At 46.9% G+C, this 20,521-nt stretch overlaps 2 protein-coding genes across 2 annotated transcripts; both read right to left on the reverse strand.

The window, feature by feature from the left end:
* Positions 1-513: 513 nt before the first annotated feature.
* LOC137838401 (uncharacterized) lies at positions 514-1,791 on the reverse strand. The gene has a single exon (XM_068647645.1). The coding sequence runs from the start codon at positions 1,789-1,791 to the stop codon at positions 514-516; it is 1,278 nt and encodes a 425-aa protein (XP_068503746.1).
* A 4,883-nt stretch (positions 1,792-6,674) lies between these two features.
* Positions 6,675-7,490, reverse strand: LOC137838402 (uncharacterized). The gene has a single exon (XM_068647646.1). The coding sequence runs from the start codon at positions 7,488-7,490 to the stop codon at positions 6,675-6,677; it is 816 nt and encodes a 271-aa protein (XP_068503747.1).
* Between the last annotated feature and the right edge of the window lie 13,031 nt (positions 7,491-20,521).

The raw sequence follows: 20,521 nt of genomic DNA on the forward strand, positions 1-20,521 counted from the left end.
ATTGCTCTTTTTTACCAATACAACATTGGCGAGCCATTCTGGGTACTGTATCTCCTTGATATGACCTGCGGCGAGGAGTTTCCGTGTTTCATCTCTGATCGCCTGCCTTCTTTCTTCGTTGAACTTCCTTCTTCTCTGTCGGACTGGCTTGATTTGAGGGTCCATTTCTAAACGATGACATAGGAAATCGGGGTCAATCCCCGGCATATCTGAGGCAGACCACGTGAACGTGTCTAGATGTACGCCTATCACCTTGGCGATCTGGTCTTGCGTCTCGCCATCTAGGGTCTTCCCCAACTTGAATGTTTTTCCGCCGATCTTCTTCTCAAGCCAATCCTCAACCGGTCGGGGCCTCTTCTCGCTGGCAATCTGTGCTCTTGCAATACCTGACTCCCTGGCGATCGCCGGGCGGTTTTTCTCTTCCTCCACCCGGGCGGTGCTCTCGAACATCGCCTCGACATCCTCCATTGTCACATCGCCTTCGGCGGCCACCTCCAACGCTGCATCCATAACTCACTGGTTTTCCTGTGCAGGCTCCACGCCCGGAGGCGGAGTTGTGGTTACATGGCATACCAATCTCTTGTTCTTGAGGCAGTTTTCGTAGCACTTCTTTGCCTCCTTCTGATAAGAGCAGATGGTGATGACTACCCCCTCCATCGAAGGTAACTTGACCTTCATGTGCCGCGTGGAGGGCACAGCTCCTATCCTGTTGAGTGTCGGCCTTCCCAACAGGATATTGTATGCCGAAGGAGCGTTCACGACAAGGTACCTTATCTTCTCTGTGCGCGAGGCCGCTCCATCCGTGAACGTCGTCCTTAACTCAATGTACCCCCTGACCTCCACTTGATCACCAGCAAAACCGTATAAGCAGCCCCCATATGGCCTCAACTGGTCTGGAGATAGCTGTAACTTTTCGAACGTCGGCCAAAACGTCACATCTGCCGAGCTCCCCTGGTCGACCAACGCTCGATGAACCATCCTTCCCGCTGTAACAAACGAGATTACAATGGGATCATTGTCGTGGGGCACAACATCCCTGAGGTCTTCCTTGGTGAACGTGATGTCCACATCGGGTGAGTGATCCTCGAAAGCTTCTACTGACATCATGGACCTTGCATACTTCTTGCGTTGCGACGCAGTACACCCATTGCCCGAGAACCCACCAGCTATGTTGTGGACCTCGCCGTGAACGGGTATCTTGTGCTGCTGTCCCTCATTGCTCGCCAGTTGTGAACCTGACGATTGTCCCGTCTGCTTCTCCACCAAGTAGTCCTTCAAGAAGCCATTCTTTACGAGTTCATCCAACTGGTAGCCCAGCGCCAAACAGTTGTTAATATGGTGCCCAAATGCTTCGTGGAATTCGCACCATGATTCCTTGTGAGGTCCCAGCACCTTGTCAGATTTTACCGGGTGCCTCAACCTATCAGCTATGTTGGGCACAACGATGAGGTCTTTGAGTTCCACCACAAAGTTGTGCCTTAGTGGCCTACTTCCCTCTCTCCTTCCTTCTGCTCGACCTCTAGGCTGGGTCCTCCTTGTCTCATAGGTGCGCTTCCTGTCTGGGTTCTTTCTTTCTGTGGCAGCTTCGTGAACCCTAGCAGGTTGCGTGCGTATCTGCGCTCTTGGTCGTGTGGGTGCGGCGGTCGTGCACTTCTCGTATGCCTCGCCCTCTGAGGCAATGTGCTCTACCGCTTGTCGCCTTACTTCAGCAAAAGTTTTGGGGCGGCTGCAGTTAAGCGATTTACTGAAAGACCCGGGACGCACCCCCTTCCTGAATGCGTACACAATCATGGGTTCGTCTGTGGTACCCACCTTCACCACCTGTCTCCCAAAGCGGCTTATGTATTCCTTCAGGGTCTCGCCTTGAAATTGCTTTACGTTGAAAAGGTCGTACGAAACTGGGGCTGGGGCCCTATTGGCTACATACTGCTCTCTGAATAGTCATGAGAGCTGGGCGAAAGACGTGATGTGACCCTCTGGGAGGCTGATGAACCAATCCATAGCCATCCCAGTCAGAGTGCTCATGAAGAGCTTGCACCTTACGGCATCAGAACCGCCAACCAACAACATCTGTGTGTGGAACGTAGTGAGGTGTGCCTCAGGATCCTCCATCCATGAGAAGGTTACGTTGGGCCCTGTGAACGTATTGGGCATCACTATCTCTAGGATCGCCTGTGAGAATGGTGTTGTGAATTCCCTAGGTGGGGAGGCAGCCTCAGGCTCGTCTCCAAATGGCTGGCGAATGTCGTGCTGGTGAAGAAGAGTAACGGGAAATGGCGCACGTGCGTCGATTTCACCGACCTGAACAACGCTTGCCTAAAGGATTCGTATCCTTTACCAAGCATAGACGCCCTGGTAGATAGTGCTGCAGGGTGTAAGTTGCTGAGTTTCCTGGATGCCTTCTCGGGGTATAACCAGATCAAGATGCATCCCATGGATGAAGAGAAGACAGCCTTCATGACGGAGAGATCGTGTTATTGCTATAAGGTAATGCCGTTTGGGCTGAAGAACGCGGGGGCCACGTACCAGAGGCTGATGGATCGAGTACTTGCACCGATGCTGGGAAGGAACGTGCAAGCGTATGTCGATGACATGGTCGTGACCTCGCCGGAAAAGAGCAAGCACGTTGCAAACTTGGAAGAATTGTTCACGACGATCGCCAAGTTCAGATTAAAGCTTAATCCAGAGAAATGCATTTTCGGCGTGGAGGCTAGAAAGTTTTTGGGTTTCCTCTTGACTGAAAGAGGCATAGAGGCCAACCCCGATAAGTGTGCCGCCATCTTGGCGATGAGGAGCCCAGCTACGGTGAAAGAGGTCCAGCAGCTAACAGGTCGGATGGCAGCCCTGTCTCGCTTCGTGTCAGCTAGCGGAGAAAAGGGCCACCCCTATTTTCAGAGCCTGAGGCGCAATAATAAGTTTGTTTGGACGAAGAAGTGCGAGGAAGCCTTCGTCAAGCTGAAGGAGTATCTGGCGAGCCCGCCGGTTCTGTGCAAACCGCTGGTGGGAACTCCTCTCAGGTTGTATTTTGCTGTAACCGAGAGGGCGGTGAGTGCGGTGCTCGCCCAGGATCAAGATCAGGCTCAGAAGCCTATTTATTTTGTGAGTAAGGTGTTGCAGGGCCCCGAAACGAGATATCAGGCCCTAGAAAAGGCTGCGCTGGCTGTGGTATTTTCGGCGAGGAGGTTGCGCCACTATTTCCATAGCTTCACCATACTGGTGATGACTGACCTGCCCATCCAGAAGGTCTTAAAGAAGCCTGACGTTGCAGGAAGGATGGTGAAGTGGGTAGTAGAATTGTCAGAATTTGATATTAAATATGAGCCCCGAGGCCCGATCAAGGGGCAAATCTTTGCAGATTTCGTGGTCGAGCTCTCATCTGAGGCAACGCGAGTTGAAGGGGACGATTTCCGTTGGGTACTCTCGGTGGATGGATCGTCGAACCAGCAGGGTAGCGGTGTTGGGGTCATTTTGGAAGGACCCAATGGCGTGCTGATCGAGCAATCTTTGAGATTTGCCTTCAAAGCCAGTAATAATCAAGCAGAATATGAAGCGCTGATCGCCGGGATTTTGCTGGCCAAAGAGATGGGAGCCAGGGTGCTAATGGCTAAGAGTGACTCGCTGCTAGTCACGGGGCAAGTAACAGGCGAGTTCCAGGCTAAAGATCCACAAATGGCGGCTTACTTGGAGTATGTGCAGGAGTTGAAGAGTTCCTTTGCCTCCTCTGAAGTGGTGCATGTGCCCAGAGAGCAGAATGCCCGAGCTGACTTGCTAGCAAAGCTCGCTAGTTCAGGCAAGGGGGGTAGACAGAGGACGGTGATTCAAGAAACTCTGAAGACGCCGAGAGCATTCGTGGCAGATCACCTTGTTCTTCAGATAAGCAAGTCGACAGAGAAAGCAGCGAGAAGTCATAAGTCCATGACGCAAGAAACTCTGAGATCGCCGAGAATTAGAGCATGTCGAGGAGAGAAGGTGAACATGACGCAGGTGTGTGCTATCCATGAGCCAGACACCTGGATAACACAGTACAAGCGATGCCTGGCAGATGGCCTTCTCCCACTGGATCCGACAGAGGCTAGGAAGGTAAAGAAAAATTCTAGCAAGTACACGTTGATTGATGGCGATCTGTACAGGTTTGGGTTCACTCACCCACTCCTGGAATGTGTACATGGCGAAAAGTGCACGAGAATCATGGCAGAGCTCCACGAAGGTATATGCGGAAGCCACGTCGGGGGTCGAGCTCTGGCCGCGAGGACTCTCCGTGCAGGTTACTACTGGCCATCGATGAGAGAAGACTGCAAGAAGTATGCCCAATGTTGCAAGCAATGCCAACAGCACGCCGATTGGCACAAGGCGCCTCCTGAGGAGTTGAAGTCGATCTACAGCCCTTGGTCGTTTCATACCTGGGGAATCGACATCCTGAGACCTTTTCCGCTGGCGATCAGGCATATGAAGTACTTGGTGGTGGCGATTGAATATTTCACCAAGTGGATCGAAGCAGAACCAGTGGCCCAGATCACCGCACACAAGATCGAAGGTTTCGTGTGGAAGAACATCGTGTGCCGGTTTGGAGTGCCTAAGCGCCTGGTGTCGGACAATGGGACTCAGTTTGCAAGCCACCTGTTGAAGAAGCTTTGCGAAGGGATGGGAATTCAACAAGTGTTTGCATCCGTCGAGCACCCTCAGACAAATGGCCAGGTGGAGTCAGCTAATCGGGTGTTGTTGAGAGGTTTGAAGAGAAGGCTAGAAAAAGCCAAGGGAAGCTGGGTTGAGGAGGTGCCCCGTATAGTCTGGGCATACCACACCACCGAGCAGTCAGGAACCCATGAGACCCCGTTCAGTTTGGTCTATGGGTGTGATGCGATGATTCCAGTAGAGATCCAGGAGAGCTCGCCGAGATTCCAGATCTTTGTAGAGGAAGACTCGAATGAAGAGAGAAGGCTGAACCTGGATCTACTGGACGAGGTCAGGGAAGAGGCGAGATTGAAGGCTGAGGCGGTGAAGAGAAGGATTGAACGAAGATATAACTCGAAGGTGATGCCAAGACAATTTAGAGAAGGCGACCTGGTGATGAGAAAAGCCCACCAGTATGAGATGGAGAATAAGCTGTCACCCAAGTGGACTGGACCGTTCAGAATAACCGAGGCGCTCGGGAACGGCGCCTACCGCTTAGAGACATTGGAAGGAGGGGCTATTCCTCGCACCTGGAACGTCACGCACCTGGGGCTTAGACACAAAGTTACATTACAATGTCTCTGTTAAAACAGTTTGAAGGGGGCACTCTTTTTCCCTAAGGAGGGTTTTTAATGAGGCCACCCAATAAAGAGAAGTTTTCAAAGTACAAGTTGTTTTAGATTGCGTGCTTGTTGTTTTCAGAAAAGTTTTGAAGAAAGACCTTGTCACTTGTACGTGACTCAAGGCAAGTTAAAGGTATATTGCATGCTTTCTAAAAAGTTTTTAAGTCCTCATCGTTTTTCGGCGATCGGAGGCATCAGTTAAAATTTTTAAGTCCTCATCGTTTTTCGGCGATCGGAGGCATCAGTTAAAGTTTGTAAGTCCTCATCGTCTTTCGGCGATCGGAGGCATCAGTTAAAGTTTTTAAGTCCTCATCGTCTTTCGGCGATCGAAGGCACCAGTTAAAAGACCTCAACGCCCTCGCGCGTCGTGAGGCAAGTTAAAGACCTCCTCGTCGCTGAGCGAGTGCAGGCAAGGAAGAGTGAAAAGTCCTCAGTGTTTCTGGGGGCGAGAAGATGTATCCCCTGGAGCAATGTAGAGGCACCAGTGAAAAGTCCTCAGTGTTTCTAGGGGCGAGAAGATGTATTCCCTGGAGCAATGTAGAGGCACCAGCGAAAAGTCCTCAGTGTTTCTAGGGGCGAGAAGATGTATCCCCTGGAGCAATGTAGAGGCACCAGCGAAAAGTCCTCAGTGTTTCTGGGGGCGAGAAGATGTAACCCCTGGGGCAATATAGAGGCAAGTAAAAGACCTTCTCGCCTATGAGCGAGTTCAGGCAGGTAAAATACCTTCTCGCCTATGAGCGAGTTCAGGCAAGATAAAATCCTTCTCGTCTCGAACGAGTTCAGGTATGGTGTTAAGGGTGGACGAAGTTTGGAAGGTGGCTAAGGCAGGTTCGAAGAGAGCGCCTAGCCACCCGGCCTGTGGTCCTGAAGTTTGGGAAGGTAGAGGAGGATCCGAAAGGCGCCTCTACCCCCAGATCAAAGAACAATGGCCAAGGCGTGAAGCCAGAAAGAAGCTGATTGCCAAGAGTCTCTGGCGACCAGGAAAAGTTCAAACAGTGGCGAGAAAGTTTAAAGACCCGTTTTGATGAAGCAGATCGGGTGAAGCAGTGTTTAAGCCAGTCGCTGAGTTAAAGTTTGTTGCTTGAGGAATATTTTTACGATAAGGTTAATTGCCTTGAGATTACGAGTTGTTAAAGTGATTGTTGCTTAAAGTTGAAGTGGTTCGAAGCAGTTAAGTCAAAGATCGTGCCTGCAGTTTCGCTAAGTCTTTTTCTCTGAAGTAAAATACGCAAGAAAAGTTAAAGCAGTTGAAGAAATCGTAAGAGAAAATCCACAGACTTTTGCTATTAAAAGTAAAATATCGTATGTACGAGAAGACATAAAGCTTATTACAAGTTATACACAAGAGAAAGTATAAAAGCAGGGGATGGAGTAAATTGACTAGTCTTCGGCGGGCACCACTTTTCCATCCACCACCTCATTGTTTAGAGACACCATGCTGAGATCCAGATCAGGGAACAAGCAAGCGAACTGTTCATGGGCAGCCTCGAATCCAGCAGCTAGAATTTGGGCGGAACTCATATTGAGATCTTCAATTTGCTTCTTAAGCTCTTCAATCTGTTTCTCGAGTCCTTCAGCTTGTTCTTTCAGTCCCTTATTCTGCTGCTCCAGCTCCTCAACTTGCTTCTTGAATTGTTCATTGATTTCTTGAGCCTGGAGAAGGTCTTCAGCAACCTTCGTGCATTCTGCTTGCATCTTGCCCAGTTCAACTGCAAGCTCCCCATTTTTCTTATTGGCTTCGTCGAGCTCAGCGATGGCGTCATCCCTCGCCTTCTCCACCTTGCCAAGGAGGATCTCCCAGTCGGCTGACCTTCGCTCTAGCTTCTTCACCTTGACGGCGTCGGTTTTTATGAGAGCCTCCAGGTCAGTCACCTTGACGCGATAAGGCACAATCTTGCTCTCTAGTTCGATCTTTTCTTGAGCAAGTTGCTGCACTTTATGGCGGAGTTCAGTGGCCTCCTTGCGCGCCAATCTGAGCTCGGTGCTCATTGCGTCCTCTACTCGGGAGTGTTCAATCTCCGCGAGTGTCAGGTTAAAGGACAGCTTCTCCACCTCGACCCTCATGGTGCTGTTTTCAGTTTTAAGGTTGAAGAGGTCGTCCTGGAGTTTTCTAGTGGAGCTCTCCACGGCTCTGGTGATGATGGCGGGGATGTCTTCTGCTATCGTCTTCAGCTTAGCAGATAAAGGCTCCCACATCCTCGTAACCTCAAGAGGGAGGTTTGCTGCTTGTAGAGGTGCTGGGTGGGCCTGTTGTTGATTTTAGTCGCCACCTTCTTTGGTTGGTTCTTCAGTAGGCACTTCTACTCGTGGTGGCGACGTCGGGGATTCGGTGATCAGAATCGGAGAGGTGTGGGCAACCTCATCCCCGATTGGAGCAACATCTGCGGCTGAGGCATTGGAAGGAGGACCCCCTCCAGCTGATACATATGGTGTGGAGGCGCTCGGGGGGTCCTCCATGAAATTTGGCTCTTGGGCCTCAACCGCAGGTGGCGCGGTTGCCAGTGGAATGGCTTGGACAGGTGAGGCGGGAGCTGGTGGAGATGGCAGGGTTGGAGGTGGAGCGGGCGTAGATGGAGGTGTTGAGGTTGGAAGAGGGGGTGGGGCAGGTGGTGAAGAAGGTGCCACCCTCTTCCTCTTTGTAACGAGGCCATCTTCGGTGACCTCGTCATCTTCTTCCTCCTCCTCGTGGACTACCTGGGGAGCTTTCCTCTTGGGCCTTTTGAGGACAAGTTTTTTCCGTTGGGCGGCGGGCTGGACATCGGAGGGAGTTGGGCCCTTAGGTGGCGATCGACCCTGTGCGGCGGCGATCTCCACCACCGAATTTGGTACTGTTTGAGAGCCCGTCGCCAACCCGTGGGCGCGGGCGAGCGCCCTCAATTCCGCGAGCTTGCCTTGGCCCAACATGTTATCTGCATGGAGCAAAAGTGCATGGGTCAGTTCAGAGAGAAAGTCAATGCACAAAGCAGTATGCAATAGCAAAGCAGATAAAGAATGCAGAAAAATAAAACCAAAGTCTTGCGCGCAATGCACAAGACGCCCAGAAACAGTTAACAGAAGCAATATCAAAACAAAGGCGTAAATGTTCTAACCTATTCGAATTTCGAGTTGGTCCTCGAAGAATTCGAAGCAGATCAAGGTGGTGGTGAGGAAGGTGATGTTGGCACTCGCCACACTCTTCCAAAAGAGGCAGAGATCTCTGTCCAACGCACCCATGCTATCAGGACTTCTGGGTCTCCTGAAGCAGCTCTTGGACTCCTTGTTCACCCAGTACAAGGGGAAACCGTTGAGTAGGGAAGTGTCCTTGTCATTGGGGCGCACTAGGACGAACTTTCCCTTCCAGTCTTTATAGGATTGCTGGAAGATGGAGAAGATTGACCTCCCAGCAATCCCATTCAAGCTAACCCATAGGCGGTCTCCCGGGTGCTTGGCTTCGAAGAGAAACAAAAATACATCCACGGATGCGGGCAACCCCAGATGGTCGCACATCACTTGAAATGCTCGCACAAACGCCCAGCTGTTGGGATGAAGCTGGGCGGCGGCAATGTTGAGCTCGGTGAGGAGTTCCCTCTCGAAACGGGTAAAGGGAAACTTCAGTTTCACCTTCTTGAATAGCGTTGTGTAGACGAAGCAGAAGGAGCCGTCATTGCTCACCTTGTCGTCGGCACAAACGGGCAGATCGGGGGGGCAAGGTAGCACTATCATCTTCTCATCGTGCTCCTTATGAAATGTTTGGTGGGGCTCATCCCCCTTAGTCAGTCGCAAAACTGCCCCAGCAGTGTTCACGGAAGACGTTTCCCTCAACAGGGTCGAGTTGGCCCAGGGGTAGAGTTTTTTGAAGTCTGGTGGGGGAACGGGGGCTCCTCCGGTGATAGGTGGAGTCGCCTGGGCCAGGTTGGGACGGGAGGGTGCAGGCCTCTCAGCCTGGGAAGATGAGGCACCGCGCGCTCGCGGCGGGTTGAGTGCTTGAGAAGGGGGGTTTCGCGATGAAGGAGGAGGATTCGGGGAGATCTTTGAGCGAGTCATTCTCGAAGCTGCAAAGGAAGAAGAAAAGGAAAAACGATCAGGGTTCGCAGAGGCTGACTCGATCATGGGAGAAGGGTGAAGAACGAACGAACGAAGGTTCGTTACAACATTTGACGAAGCCCTAAGTTACGCGAAAGGAGAAATGGAAAAACAACCCACAACGTATGCACCAGACAGTTACAGGATGATGCGAATCGGTTAAAATGCAAGAAAAACCAGCAGAAGAAGGAAAGGAGGTACCTTTTGATGATCAGGAAGACGATGAAGGATGCTGGTGATTCAGAATGTTGAAGAACGCTGAGAGTTTTTTGCAGGAGAAGGTGAGAGCGTTTGAGAATACGAAGAAAAGTGATGGAACAGTAGAGTGAAAATGGGTTTAAGAGTTTTTTTCGAAATGGGTTTGGGAAGCGCAAACGGTAACTGAAGGTAACCGTTGATGAAGCCACGTGTCGAACGATGGGTGAGGGGTTTGGTGGAGCGTCAGAGGAGCAGAAAGTACAACCGCTTGGAATTCTGCGTCAGTGCCACGTAGACCAGTGTTGACGTGACTCTTTCAGTCTTTTCGCTGGACAAGTCTTCGCTTAAGACTGGGGGGCTTGTGTACCGCCCTGGTAGTCGAAAGTGATGACGTGGCACCAGGCCACAGAGTAGGCGTGTAGACAAGGCGCCAGAGTTGCAGAAGGGAAGGAAGTCGGGGGGCTCGTGTAGTCGCCAGTTATTAAGTTGGCGTGCTCCGATCTTCAGCATGCCAGGCGATCGCCTAGTTGAAGATGAAGTCGCCAGATGGTAAACCCAGGCGACTAAGTGATTGGAGATCGCCAGAACAAGCACATCGCCGAAGATGAAGGCGGTGCAGATTATGAAGGCGGCCGGCGAGACCACAGGGAAGGTGTACGAGAGCACCCTAACTCGCCCGTTCCAGTAAAGATCGCACTCCCAAGTTAGCTATGCACTGAGCAGTACCATGCATAAGTAACTTAGCCAAAAAGAGAGTCAGAAGCAGCGCCCAAGTCAAGGAGGCTCCAGAGGGTGGCACGTGTACGACTGGATGTGAGCCACGTGTCCAGGTCTGTAACTGCCAGGAGAGAGAAAGTAACCAGGTATATAAGAGTTCTCAACGAACTTTCTGAGGTACGCGCGTTCAGATTACACTCTTTACGCTTGCGAGTTATAGAGCTTACTGTGAGAGAGAATTTGCACGGTTCCTGTTCTTAGTTTTCTCTTAGTATTTGGTGATTCGGTCACTGACTAGGGCGTTGGAGTGCGATCGGCCGCAGCGGCGCCGCTCTGTTCCTTTGCAGGTTCTTGAGGTGGATCTCGAAGAAGAACGGAGGTTTGAAGCGGTGTGCACGTCGATCCTTTGACGAGGCAGTTTCCAGCGTTCCGGTCAACAGGCAGGATCATGAGGTTTAGGATAAGTTGTTTGTATTTGTAGACAAGAAGTTAGAGAACATAGTCAGTATAAAAGTTAGAAAAAAATGATTTAATGTGCATCATGCATAACTAAGATAATATTTGAAGAAGTTTTTGATGGTTCAACATAAAGAGGAAGTGGCTCCATAGGTCCTTGTTTGTTTTACCTATAAAAGACTGAAGTGGAATATCAAAGACCTAAGATAATGTTACAACCATTTGACGTGACTAAGTAGAATTAAAGTTGTGTTGTTATATGTGTGGTTCCTTTTCTACAGACAATGAGAGTACATAATGAAATCTGGATTGTGGTAGACCAAGTAATGAACGATGCATAATTCCTTTTGGAGAAGATGGACATACTTTTGAAAGATTATTAATTTTAATGGATGTACTATCCTGGGAAAGGAAATGTTGTTGCAGGTGGTTAAAGTCACGAGGAGACATAATTATATGGTTGGAGTTTAGTGGAAGTTTCAACAATTTAAATTTGTGATATGAGCTGGATAGACACTTAACAAGAAACAACACTTTAAGGAGGCTTAAGGTCATCTCAATGGAGGATAATGCCATCCAAGAAAGAAGTCAAACTCATTGAACAATGAGTGTCATGTCCTTTTCACAAACACTTGGTGGAATTGAAAGGAAAGCAAGAAAAAATCAAGAACACAAATAGAAACACAATTGAAATATGTAATTAACTAAAATTGGACAGAATTGAAAGAGGAACATATCTACCGATTAAAATCATCCAAAGAACACAATGAACCGATTAGAAACTCAAGAACAGCACAAGAACCAAAATAAACGGTGGAAAGATGAAGAACACATAAAGAACTCTAAACTACCGATTGAAAACAGAAATTGAGATGAAGAAATGAGACTTAGGTGATTGAAGACCGCTGGAATGGAATTTGGAGTTGCTCACGCCACTTGGTGATGGATTTCCAAGATGAGTGAAGGAAGTCGCCACTTGAAGCACTCCAAAAGCTCACAAGATGAGACTAAGCTAAGAGATCAAAATCTCACACAATTCTCTCTCCAAATGAGTAGAGTTTCTCTATATCAATTATCCAATTCTGCATTTAAAAGAGCCCAACCTCTCTATTTATACTAGAAGAGGGATGAAATGAAACACAAATGAAACTCAAAGTTCCCTCCAAATTCAAATGCAAATTGGTGCCACCTTGTCATGAAGTAAGTGTGATGCACTTCCTATTTTCAGCACCTCCTAAAATGCGACTACACCCCCCTAACTATTCACACCTTTTTATTTAATATCCACACCTCCTACAACTATACAAAAGTAATTCAAATGATGCTCTTTTATTTAATGCTTGGTCTTGCCCCTCATGGTTTGGACTTGGGCTTTCTTGGGGTTGGGCTTTGGGCTTGGGCCTCATCTTTTGCAAAGACTAATAAGAAAAACTTTAAATGCTTTGGCCCTTGTCCATTTCTTCTATTGATAACATCTTTTTATTCTCATCATACTCCCTAAGTTGGAGAGAATTCGTCCACGAATTCATTACTACTACATAAAACAAAGTCAGATTGCAATTAGATAAGAGAATAGAAGAAGAAATAGGCAAACTGGACTTAGTACTTTGAAATGTTGGGAGTTCAGAAAAAGATGTTCTATATACAGACCATGTTGGACAAGATTGTTTAGAAATGATATTATTTGGAAACTAGAAGGTATGAAAAAATCATCCTTAACATTCTTTATCCAATATGGTGTATAAGTAGGAACCTTGGGTAATGAAAAAGATAAGGAAGGAAAACACCTTGGAGATGAAAGGATAAGACCCATGTCAAATTGGCCTTCTTTGTCTTTTTCATTGTCACTTGTGGTAGGTGGTTGACTTAGGTCTTGTTTTACCGTGTTTATCATTAAGGTTTGTTTTAGTGGACAATGAAGAGCTTTGTGCCCAAAACCTAAACATTTAAAACATTTCATTTTTGAAGTTTTGGTAGGTGACTTAGGAGTAGAAGGATTTGGAATAGAAACTTTTTTTTGGAGAAGTGATTTGTTTGGAAAAATTGGAAGAAGAAATTTGAGTCGAAATTTTGTTTGCACCCTTCCTAGAATAGTTGGAGAAACCAGCATCATGAGTAGTTTTGAAAGTTGTTTTCAAAAGATATGATTCCACCTTGATGGTTATGCGAAGCACTTTCTTAAAAGAAGAGTACTCATTTAATTCTACAAATTCTCTAATATCTTTTCTCAAACCACGTACAAACCATTTTATCTTTGACTCTTCATTAGCATGCATATTCATTTTAGTCAAAGTTGTTTCAAAATCTTGAAAGTATTCATCTACCATCTTATGTCCTTGAGGAAGCCTTTGGAACTTCAACAAGTGTTCCTTCCTAGAAGGAGGAACAAACCTTGCGCGCATACACTCTTTCAAATCATTCCAAGAAACCACGGGAGGTCTCTTGTTATATCCAATGTCCATTACAATGCTATGCCACCATTTCTTGGCAAAATCTAAAAATTCTAAAGAGGCTATTTTCACCTTTTGGTCTTCACAGACCCCATAGGCTTTAAAAATTTGTTCACATTTAGCCTCCCAATCTAAATACACATTAGGATCACTATTACCACTAAAGCTAGGTACTTTAACACTTTGAAAATAAGGCAATATCACATGTTGGCGTCTATCTTCACGTTTATGTATTTTCCATTCTTCCTTTTTTTCAAAACTCTCATAGGTGTTGGAACTCTTTAAAACATGCCCATGATGATGTTGGCCGTGAGCATTGGAAGAATCTTTGGAAGAATGCCTAGGAGAATGATGTCTTCCATGGATGAAATGTGAGGATCTTTCGTTCTTCAATTCAAGTTTGGACAATCTTTTCTCCATGTGTTTTACTTCTAAGATTTTAAGCCTTGCCTCCATTTGTGTCATCATCTCAAGATATTGTACATTTGATTGTCTAGCATTCTTTAAATCTTCAAAGAGAGTTGCCTTTTGAGGTGAGCAAGGTTTGGAGGATTCTCTACTAGAACAATTATCCATGATAATAAAAGGCACAAAAAAAAAATTAAGGAAACTTCTTAGCAGAATAAAGCAAAATGTAGCTTGCTGGAAAAGGCCAAAAGAATGTACTCAAACCACTCCAAGAAAGTGTTCTTTCCTTAGCCAAGCCTCCCTTGTGGATTGGATGAGCTATGTCAAAGCAAACCACACTCACTTAAGAACAAGTCACCACAAAACTTAGAGGAAACAAGAAGACAATCGAGAAAAGATATAAGCAAGAAAAGCTAAACCAAAACAGAATGCAATATATGACAAAACTGGAAAAGAATATGAATTAAAAGACAAGCAAGAAAAGTAAGGCACACAATGAACCGATTAGAAACTCAAGAACAGCACAAGAACCAAAATAAACAGTGGAAAGATGAAGAACACTTAAAGAACTCTAAACTACCGATTGAAAACAGAAATTGAGATGAAGAAATGAGACTTAGGTGATTGAAGACCGCTGGAATGGAATTTGGAGTTGCTCACGCCACTTCGTGATGGAGTTCCAAGATGAGTGAAGGAAGCTGCCACTTGAAGCTCTCCAAAACCTCACAAGATGAGACTAAGCTAAGAGATCAAAATCTCACACAATTCTCTCTCCAAATGAGTAGAGTTTCTCTATATCAATTATCCAATTCTGCATTTAAAAGAGCCCAACCTCTCTATTTATAATAGAAGAGGGCTGAAATGAAACACAAATGAAACTCAAAGTTCCCTCCAAATTCAAATGCAAATTGGTGTCACCTAGTCATGAAGTAAGTGTGATCCACTTCCTATTTTCAGCACCTCCTAAAATGCGTCTACACCCCCCTAACTATTCACACCTTTTTATTTAATATCCACACCTCCTACAACTATACAAAAGTAATTCAAATGATGTTATTTTATTTAATTCTTATCCTTGCCCCTCATGGTTGGGACTTGGGCTTTCTTGGGCTTGGGCTTTGGGCTTGGGCCTCATCTTTTGCAAAGACTAATAAGAAAAACTTTAAATGCTTTGGCCCTTGTCCATTTCTTCTATGCCCTTGTCCATTTCTTCTATTGATAACATCTTTTTTATTCTCATCAATTTGGAAGTTGTAGTACATTTGTTTTAACTAATGAGTTTCTAAAAAAAAGTTAGAGTAAGAAAAATGGTGAAATTGAATTTGAAGATTATTCTAAGATTATTATGTACTGATGAAACTAAAGAGTTCTCTGTGGGAAACATATGGTATATTAAGATTTTGAAAAAAATATGTGTGCCAAGGATGAAAAATTGAAGCATATGGGTCATCTAAGAGTCACGAAAGCAAGTTTAATGACATCTAAGTATGATCCAAGGGTATCAGAATTTCAGGAAGTTTATTTGGTGACATGGTACGAAGGAAGATATTGTCAAGTATATAGTTACTCGTCTATATGTCAAAAAAATCAATGGCCGAACAAATAACAACTAGGAAGTATGTTAACATAGTTTTGATATTCTCGGGATGAGAGTGAAATAATATTTCCATGAGTTTGATCACCTACTTCTCACATACAATGAAGAAAAATGACTCAATATGATTAATATGGGATGAATTAATGAAGACTATGCACATTCTACCTAAGGAAGAGAATGGTATGCTTGAGGTAATGCAAATAATTGGGTTAGATAAGAGGTTTCAGTTTATAAAACAAGGGATGAAGAAATGACACTGGGTACTATAAACTAATGTTAAGGAAGTTTATGTTTGGCTGGGTCATTCTTACCTTTTCATAAGGGTGAGAACGAATCATTTAGCACATGGTATTCGGTGGAAGGAGATGGTGGTAGATCTTACTCTTAGTTCTAAGCACAGGTTTTTAGTATTGATGATGCACATCCTTCTGAATATGAGAATACTATCGCTCGAAGTTGAGGAAAAAATGAGCTAGTGATGTTGACACCACATATGACCATTAGAAAGTAAAATAGGTTCTCCTAACAATATGGGAAGAATCCATTTTGATTTATTTATACCTATCCCAAGGTTCGATGGATTCCATCTCTTTGGAATTTGGTGTTTCCTATATTAGTATAAGCTTGGATTAAATAACATGAGTGTTATTAGAGATATGCTTGCAGAGAAGTTGGTGTGACATGTCTTTGTTCATGTTAGAGTACAATAAAGTCGTGGATCATTAAGTTAGGTCACATCAAAATTTCTTAGGCAATTTGACAAGAAGCTTTCAGCAAAAATACTGCGAAATACTCGAAGTCATGAGTGATGTGAATTGATTTTAAGAGGTTTCATTTAGGTGACACTTTATTTTAGAATTGAGATTTTTAGGCATTATGAGTGAGAACCTACGGAAAATCCCCACTGGACATTAACTTAACCAAGTGGTTAAGTAGATGTGAAGGTTCATTTCACAAAGGCAAAAGGAAAAGGCAATGATAAGATGAACATGATGCCAAGATAATGTGCGGAATTAAACAAGGAAAACAAGAACAATAGGTAATAACCGAAAAACATAATGAAATCAAAACAATAACATATTTATGAGTAGAATGGAATGACAATGGAAGGAAATATGAAGGACAAGGAAGCTTATGAGAGTGGAGTTGAGATGATGAGCACGCCACTTGGAGGATGAATTTACTCCAAGATAAGTGTTGGAAGCCGCCACTGAGAGCTCTCAAATTCTCACAAGATAAGACTAAAGACTAAGAGGAACAAGCCTCACTAGCATCACACACAAATTGTGCAGAGTAACTTTTCTTCTATTCAATTCAACTTGGAAATACAATGAGGGAGGTCTCCTATTTTATAAAAAGATGAGCCTTGGAGAACAAGTAGTGATGGTAAGAAGGGAAAGGGTAATGTGGTGCGGCCTAGGTCATTGACTAAGGTCAATGTGCACCATCATCCTAGAGTTCTAGAAGCTAGGTTAAGCTTCCTCCCTTACAAGCCCTCATGACCTAAAAACTAGGCACCCCCCCCCCATTTGTACTAAACGAAACCTACTGTACTGAAATTACAAATATGGAAACTGATCCTGCCTGTTGACCGGAGCGCTGGAGAATGCCTCGCAAAGGATCGACGTGTGCACCGCTTATCACCTCCGTTCCTCACGGGATCTATCTCAAGAACCTGCAAAGAAACGATACGGCGCCCGCTCGGCCGATCGCACTCCGACGCTCAAGTCAGTGACGGTATCACCAAAAACTAAGAACGAGAACCGTGCAAATCCTCTCTCACTCGCAAGCGTAAAGTGTATGAACTGAACGTGCGTACCTCCGAAAGTTTGTTAAGAGCTCTTATATACCTGGTGACTTTCTCTCTCCTGGCAGTTGCAGACTTGGACACGTGGCCCGCATCCAACCATACACGTGCCATCATCTGGAGGTTCCCTGACTTGGCGCTGCTTCTACTCTCATATTGGCTAAGTTACGTATGCATGGTACTGCCCAGTGCATAGCAAACTTAGGAGTGCGATCTCTACTGAAACTGGCGAGTTAGGGCCTTCATACACCTTCCCTGTGGTCTCGCCGGCCGCCTTCATAATCTGCTTCTCTTTCATCTTTGGCGATGTGCTTGTTCTGGCGATCTCCGACTGCTTGGTCACCTGAGTCTACATCTGGCGACTTCATCTTCAACCTGGCGATCGCCTATCCTGGTAAACTGGAAATCGGAACACGCCAACTTAACAACTGGCGACCACATGTGCCTCACGACTTCCTTCCCATTGCCAACCTGGCGCCTTGTCAACACGCCTACACTGTAGCAGGATGCCACGTCATCACACCCGACCACCAGGGCGGTACACAAGCCCCCGGTCTTTAAGCGAGGACTTGTCTAGCGAAAAGACTGAAAGAGCCTTCGTTAACACCGGTCTACGTGGCACCGACGCAGAATTTCCAAGCGATAGTACTTTCTGCTGCTCTGACGCTCCACCAACCCCTTCCTTCATCGTCGACACGTGGCTTCCATCAACGGCTCTCTTCATCTGCCGTTAGCGCTTCCTAACTTATTTCGAAAACCCTTAAACCCATTACGCTCCACTGTTCCATCACTTTCCTTCGTGCTTGCAAAACGCTCTAACTTCCCTCTGCGAAAAGCTCTCGACGTTCCTCGACACTCTAGATCACTATCTCCCTTCACCGCGTTCTGATCATCGAAAGGTAACTACTTTCCTTCATCTGCTGGGTTTCCTTGCATTTTTCACCGATTTGCATCATCCTATAACTGCCTGGTGCATACGCTGTGGGGTTTTTTCCATTCTCCTTCTGCGTAACTTAGGGCTTTGTTGATCGTCGCGACGAACATACACTCGTTCGTTTTTTTCACCTTCCTTCTGTGATCGAGTCAGCCTCTGTAATTCCCTGATCGTTTTTTTCTTTCTTCTTCCTTTGCAGTTGCTATCATGACTCGCAACAAAGATCACCCCGAACCCCCCTCCTTCAGCACGAAACCCTTCTTCACAAGCACACGACCCGACACAAGTTCGTGGTGCTTCCTCTTCGCAGGCTGAGAGGCCTGCATCTTCCCCAAACTGTCCCGGCTCAGGCGACTCCATCTAACGTTGGAGGAGCCCCCGCCCCTCTGCCAGACTTCAAAACGCTATATCCCTGGGCTAACCCAACCCTTCTAAAGGAGACTTCGTCGGTGAACACTGCGGGAGCAGTTTTGCGGTTGACAAAGGGGGACGAGGCCTATCAATCGTTTCACAAGGAGCACGACGAAAGGATGATGGTGCTGCCTTGCCCCGCTGCTCTGCCAGTGTGCGCTGATGACAAAGTAAGCGCCGACGGGCCCTTCTGCTTCGTCTACACAACCTTCTTCAAGAAGGTCAAACTCAGGTTCCCTCTCACCCGATTCGAGAGGGAACTCTTGACCGAGCTCAACATTGCCGCCGCCCAGCTTCATCCCAACAGCTGGGCATTTGTTCGAGCCTTTCAAATAACGTGCGATCACCTGGGGCTGCCCGCGTCGGTGGACGTATTTTTGTTTCTTTTTGAGGCCAAGCACCCAGGCGACGCCTGTGGGTTACCTTAAATGCAATTGCTGGGAGATCCATTTTTACCATCTTCCAGCAATCGTATAAGGATTGGAAGGGGAAGTTCATTCAAGTACGCGCAAGCGATAAAGGACACTTCCCTGCTTGATGGCTTCCCCTTGTACTGGGTGGACAAGGGGAAGAAGGAGTCCAAGAGCTGCTTCAGGAGGCCCAGAAGTCCTGATAGCATGGGAGCTTTGGACCGAGACCTCTTGTCTATTCTGGAAGAGGGTGGCAGATGCCAACATAACATTCCTGACCCCCACCCTGATCTCCTTCGAGTTCTTTGAGGACCAGTTGGAATTCCAAATAGGTTAGGACGCTACACTCTTGTTTCGACATTGCTTCTGATACTGCTTTCTGGGCGTTTTGTGCGATACGCACAAGACTTTGGTTTTAAATTTTCTGCATATACCTGCTTTGCCGTTTCATTACCTCATGCACTTATCTTTTTCTTCTCTGAGCTAACTCATGCACTTTCGTTTTCATGCAGACACCATGTTGGGTAAGAACATGCTCGCCGACTTAAAGGCGCTCGCCCGAAACCACGGGTTGGCGACCGGTTCCCAGACGGTTCCCAACTCGGCGGTCGAGAAGGCTATCGTTCATGGGCGATCACCGCCCAAGGAACCCACCCAGCGCAAGAAACTGGTCCTTAAGATGCCAAAACGGAAAGCCCCCCAAATCGTCCAAGAGGAGGAAGAAGAGGACGACGAGGTCACAGAGGATGGCCTTGTCACGAAAAGGAAGAGGGTGGCACCATCTTCTCCACCTGCTCCACCCCCTCTTCCAACCTCATCACCACCATCAACGCCCGCTCCTCCTCCCTCATCGCCAACACCGCAAGACCCTTCATCACCAGTCCAAGCAACTCCACTGGCCACTGCGCCGCCAGCAGCTTGAGGCTCAAGAGCCAAATGTTCTGGAGGACCCCCCAAGTGCCACTACGCCTCATATCTCAGCTGGAGGGGGCCCCCCTTCAAACGCTTCAGCTGCGGAGAACGTTCCAATCGGGGATGATGTTGCTCACACCTCTCCAATTCTAATTACCGAATCCCCGATTGCGTCGCCACGCCAGGAAGCAACAACTGAAAATCTTGCTAAGGAAGGTGGCGGCGAGAACCCTCAACAAGCCCCCCTGGCGCCTCTCCAAGCATCAAACCTTTCCCTTGAAGTCACAAGGATGTGGGAACCTCTGACTGCCAAACTCAAAACCATAGCAGAGGATATCCCATCGATTATAACAAGGGCTGTGGAGAGCTCCACCAGGCGGCTTCAAGACAATCTCTACAACCTCAAGACCGAAAATAGCACTATGAAGGTTGAGGTGGAGAAGGTGTAATTCAGCCTGACGCTCGCGGAAATGGAACACTCCCGAGTGGAGGATGCCCTGAGTACCGAGCTCAGGCTGGCGCGCAAGGAAGCTGCTGACCTTCACCGCAAAATTCATGATCTTGCCCAAGAGAAAGTTGAGCTAGAAAGCAAGATCGTGCCTCTACGCATCAAGGCGAGCAACCTGGAGGCTCACATTCAAGCTGATGCCGCCAAGATGCAAAAACTGGAGCAGAGGTCGGTCGAACGCGAGAAGCTACTTGGGCAAGTAGAGAAAGCAAGGGACGACGCCATGGCTGATCTCACCGAGGCCAACAAGGAAAAAGGGAAGATGGCTGCCGAGTTGACCCAAGCTCAAACAGAATCCAAGAAGGTTGCCTACGACCTTCTCCATGCTCAAGAGACCAACGAACAACTCCGAAAACA

The sequence above is a fragment of the Phaseolus vulgaris genome, chromosome 4 (genome assembly GCF_000499845.2).
Source record: "Phaseolus vulgaris cultivar G19833 chromosome 4, P. vulgaris v2.0, whole genome shotgun sequence".
Lineage (NCBI taxonomy): Eukaryota > Viridiplantae > Streptophyta > Magnoliopsida > Fabales > Fabaceae > Phaseolus > Phaseolus vulgaris.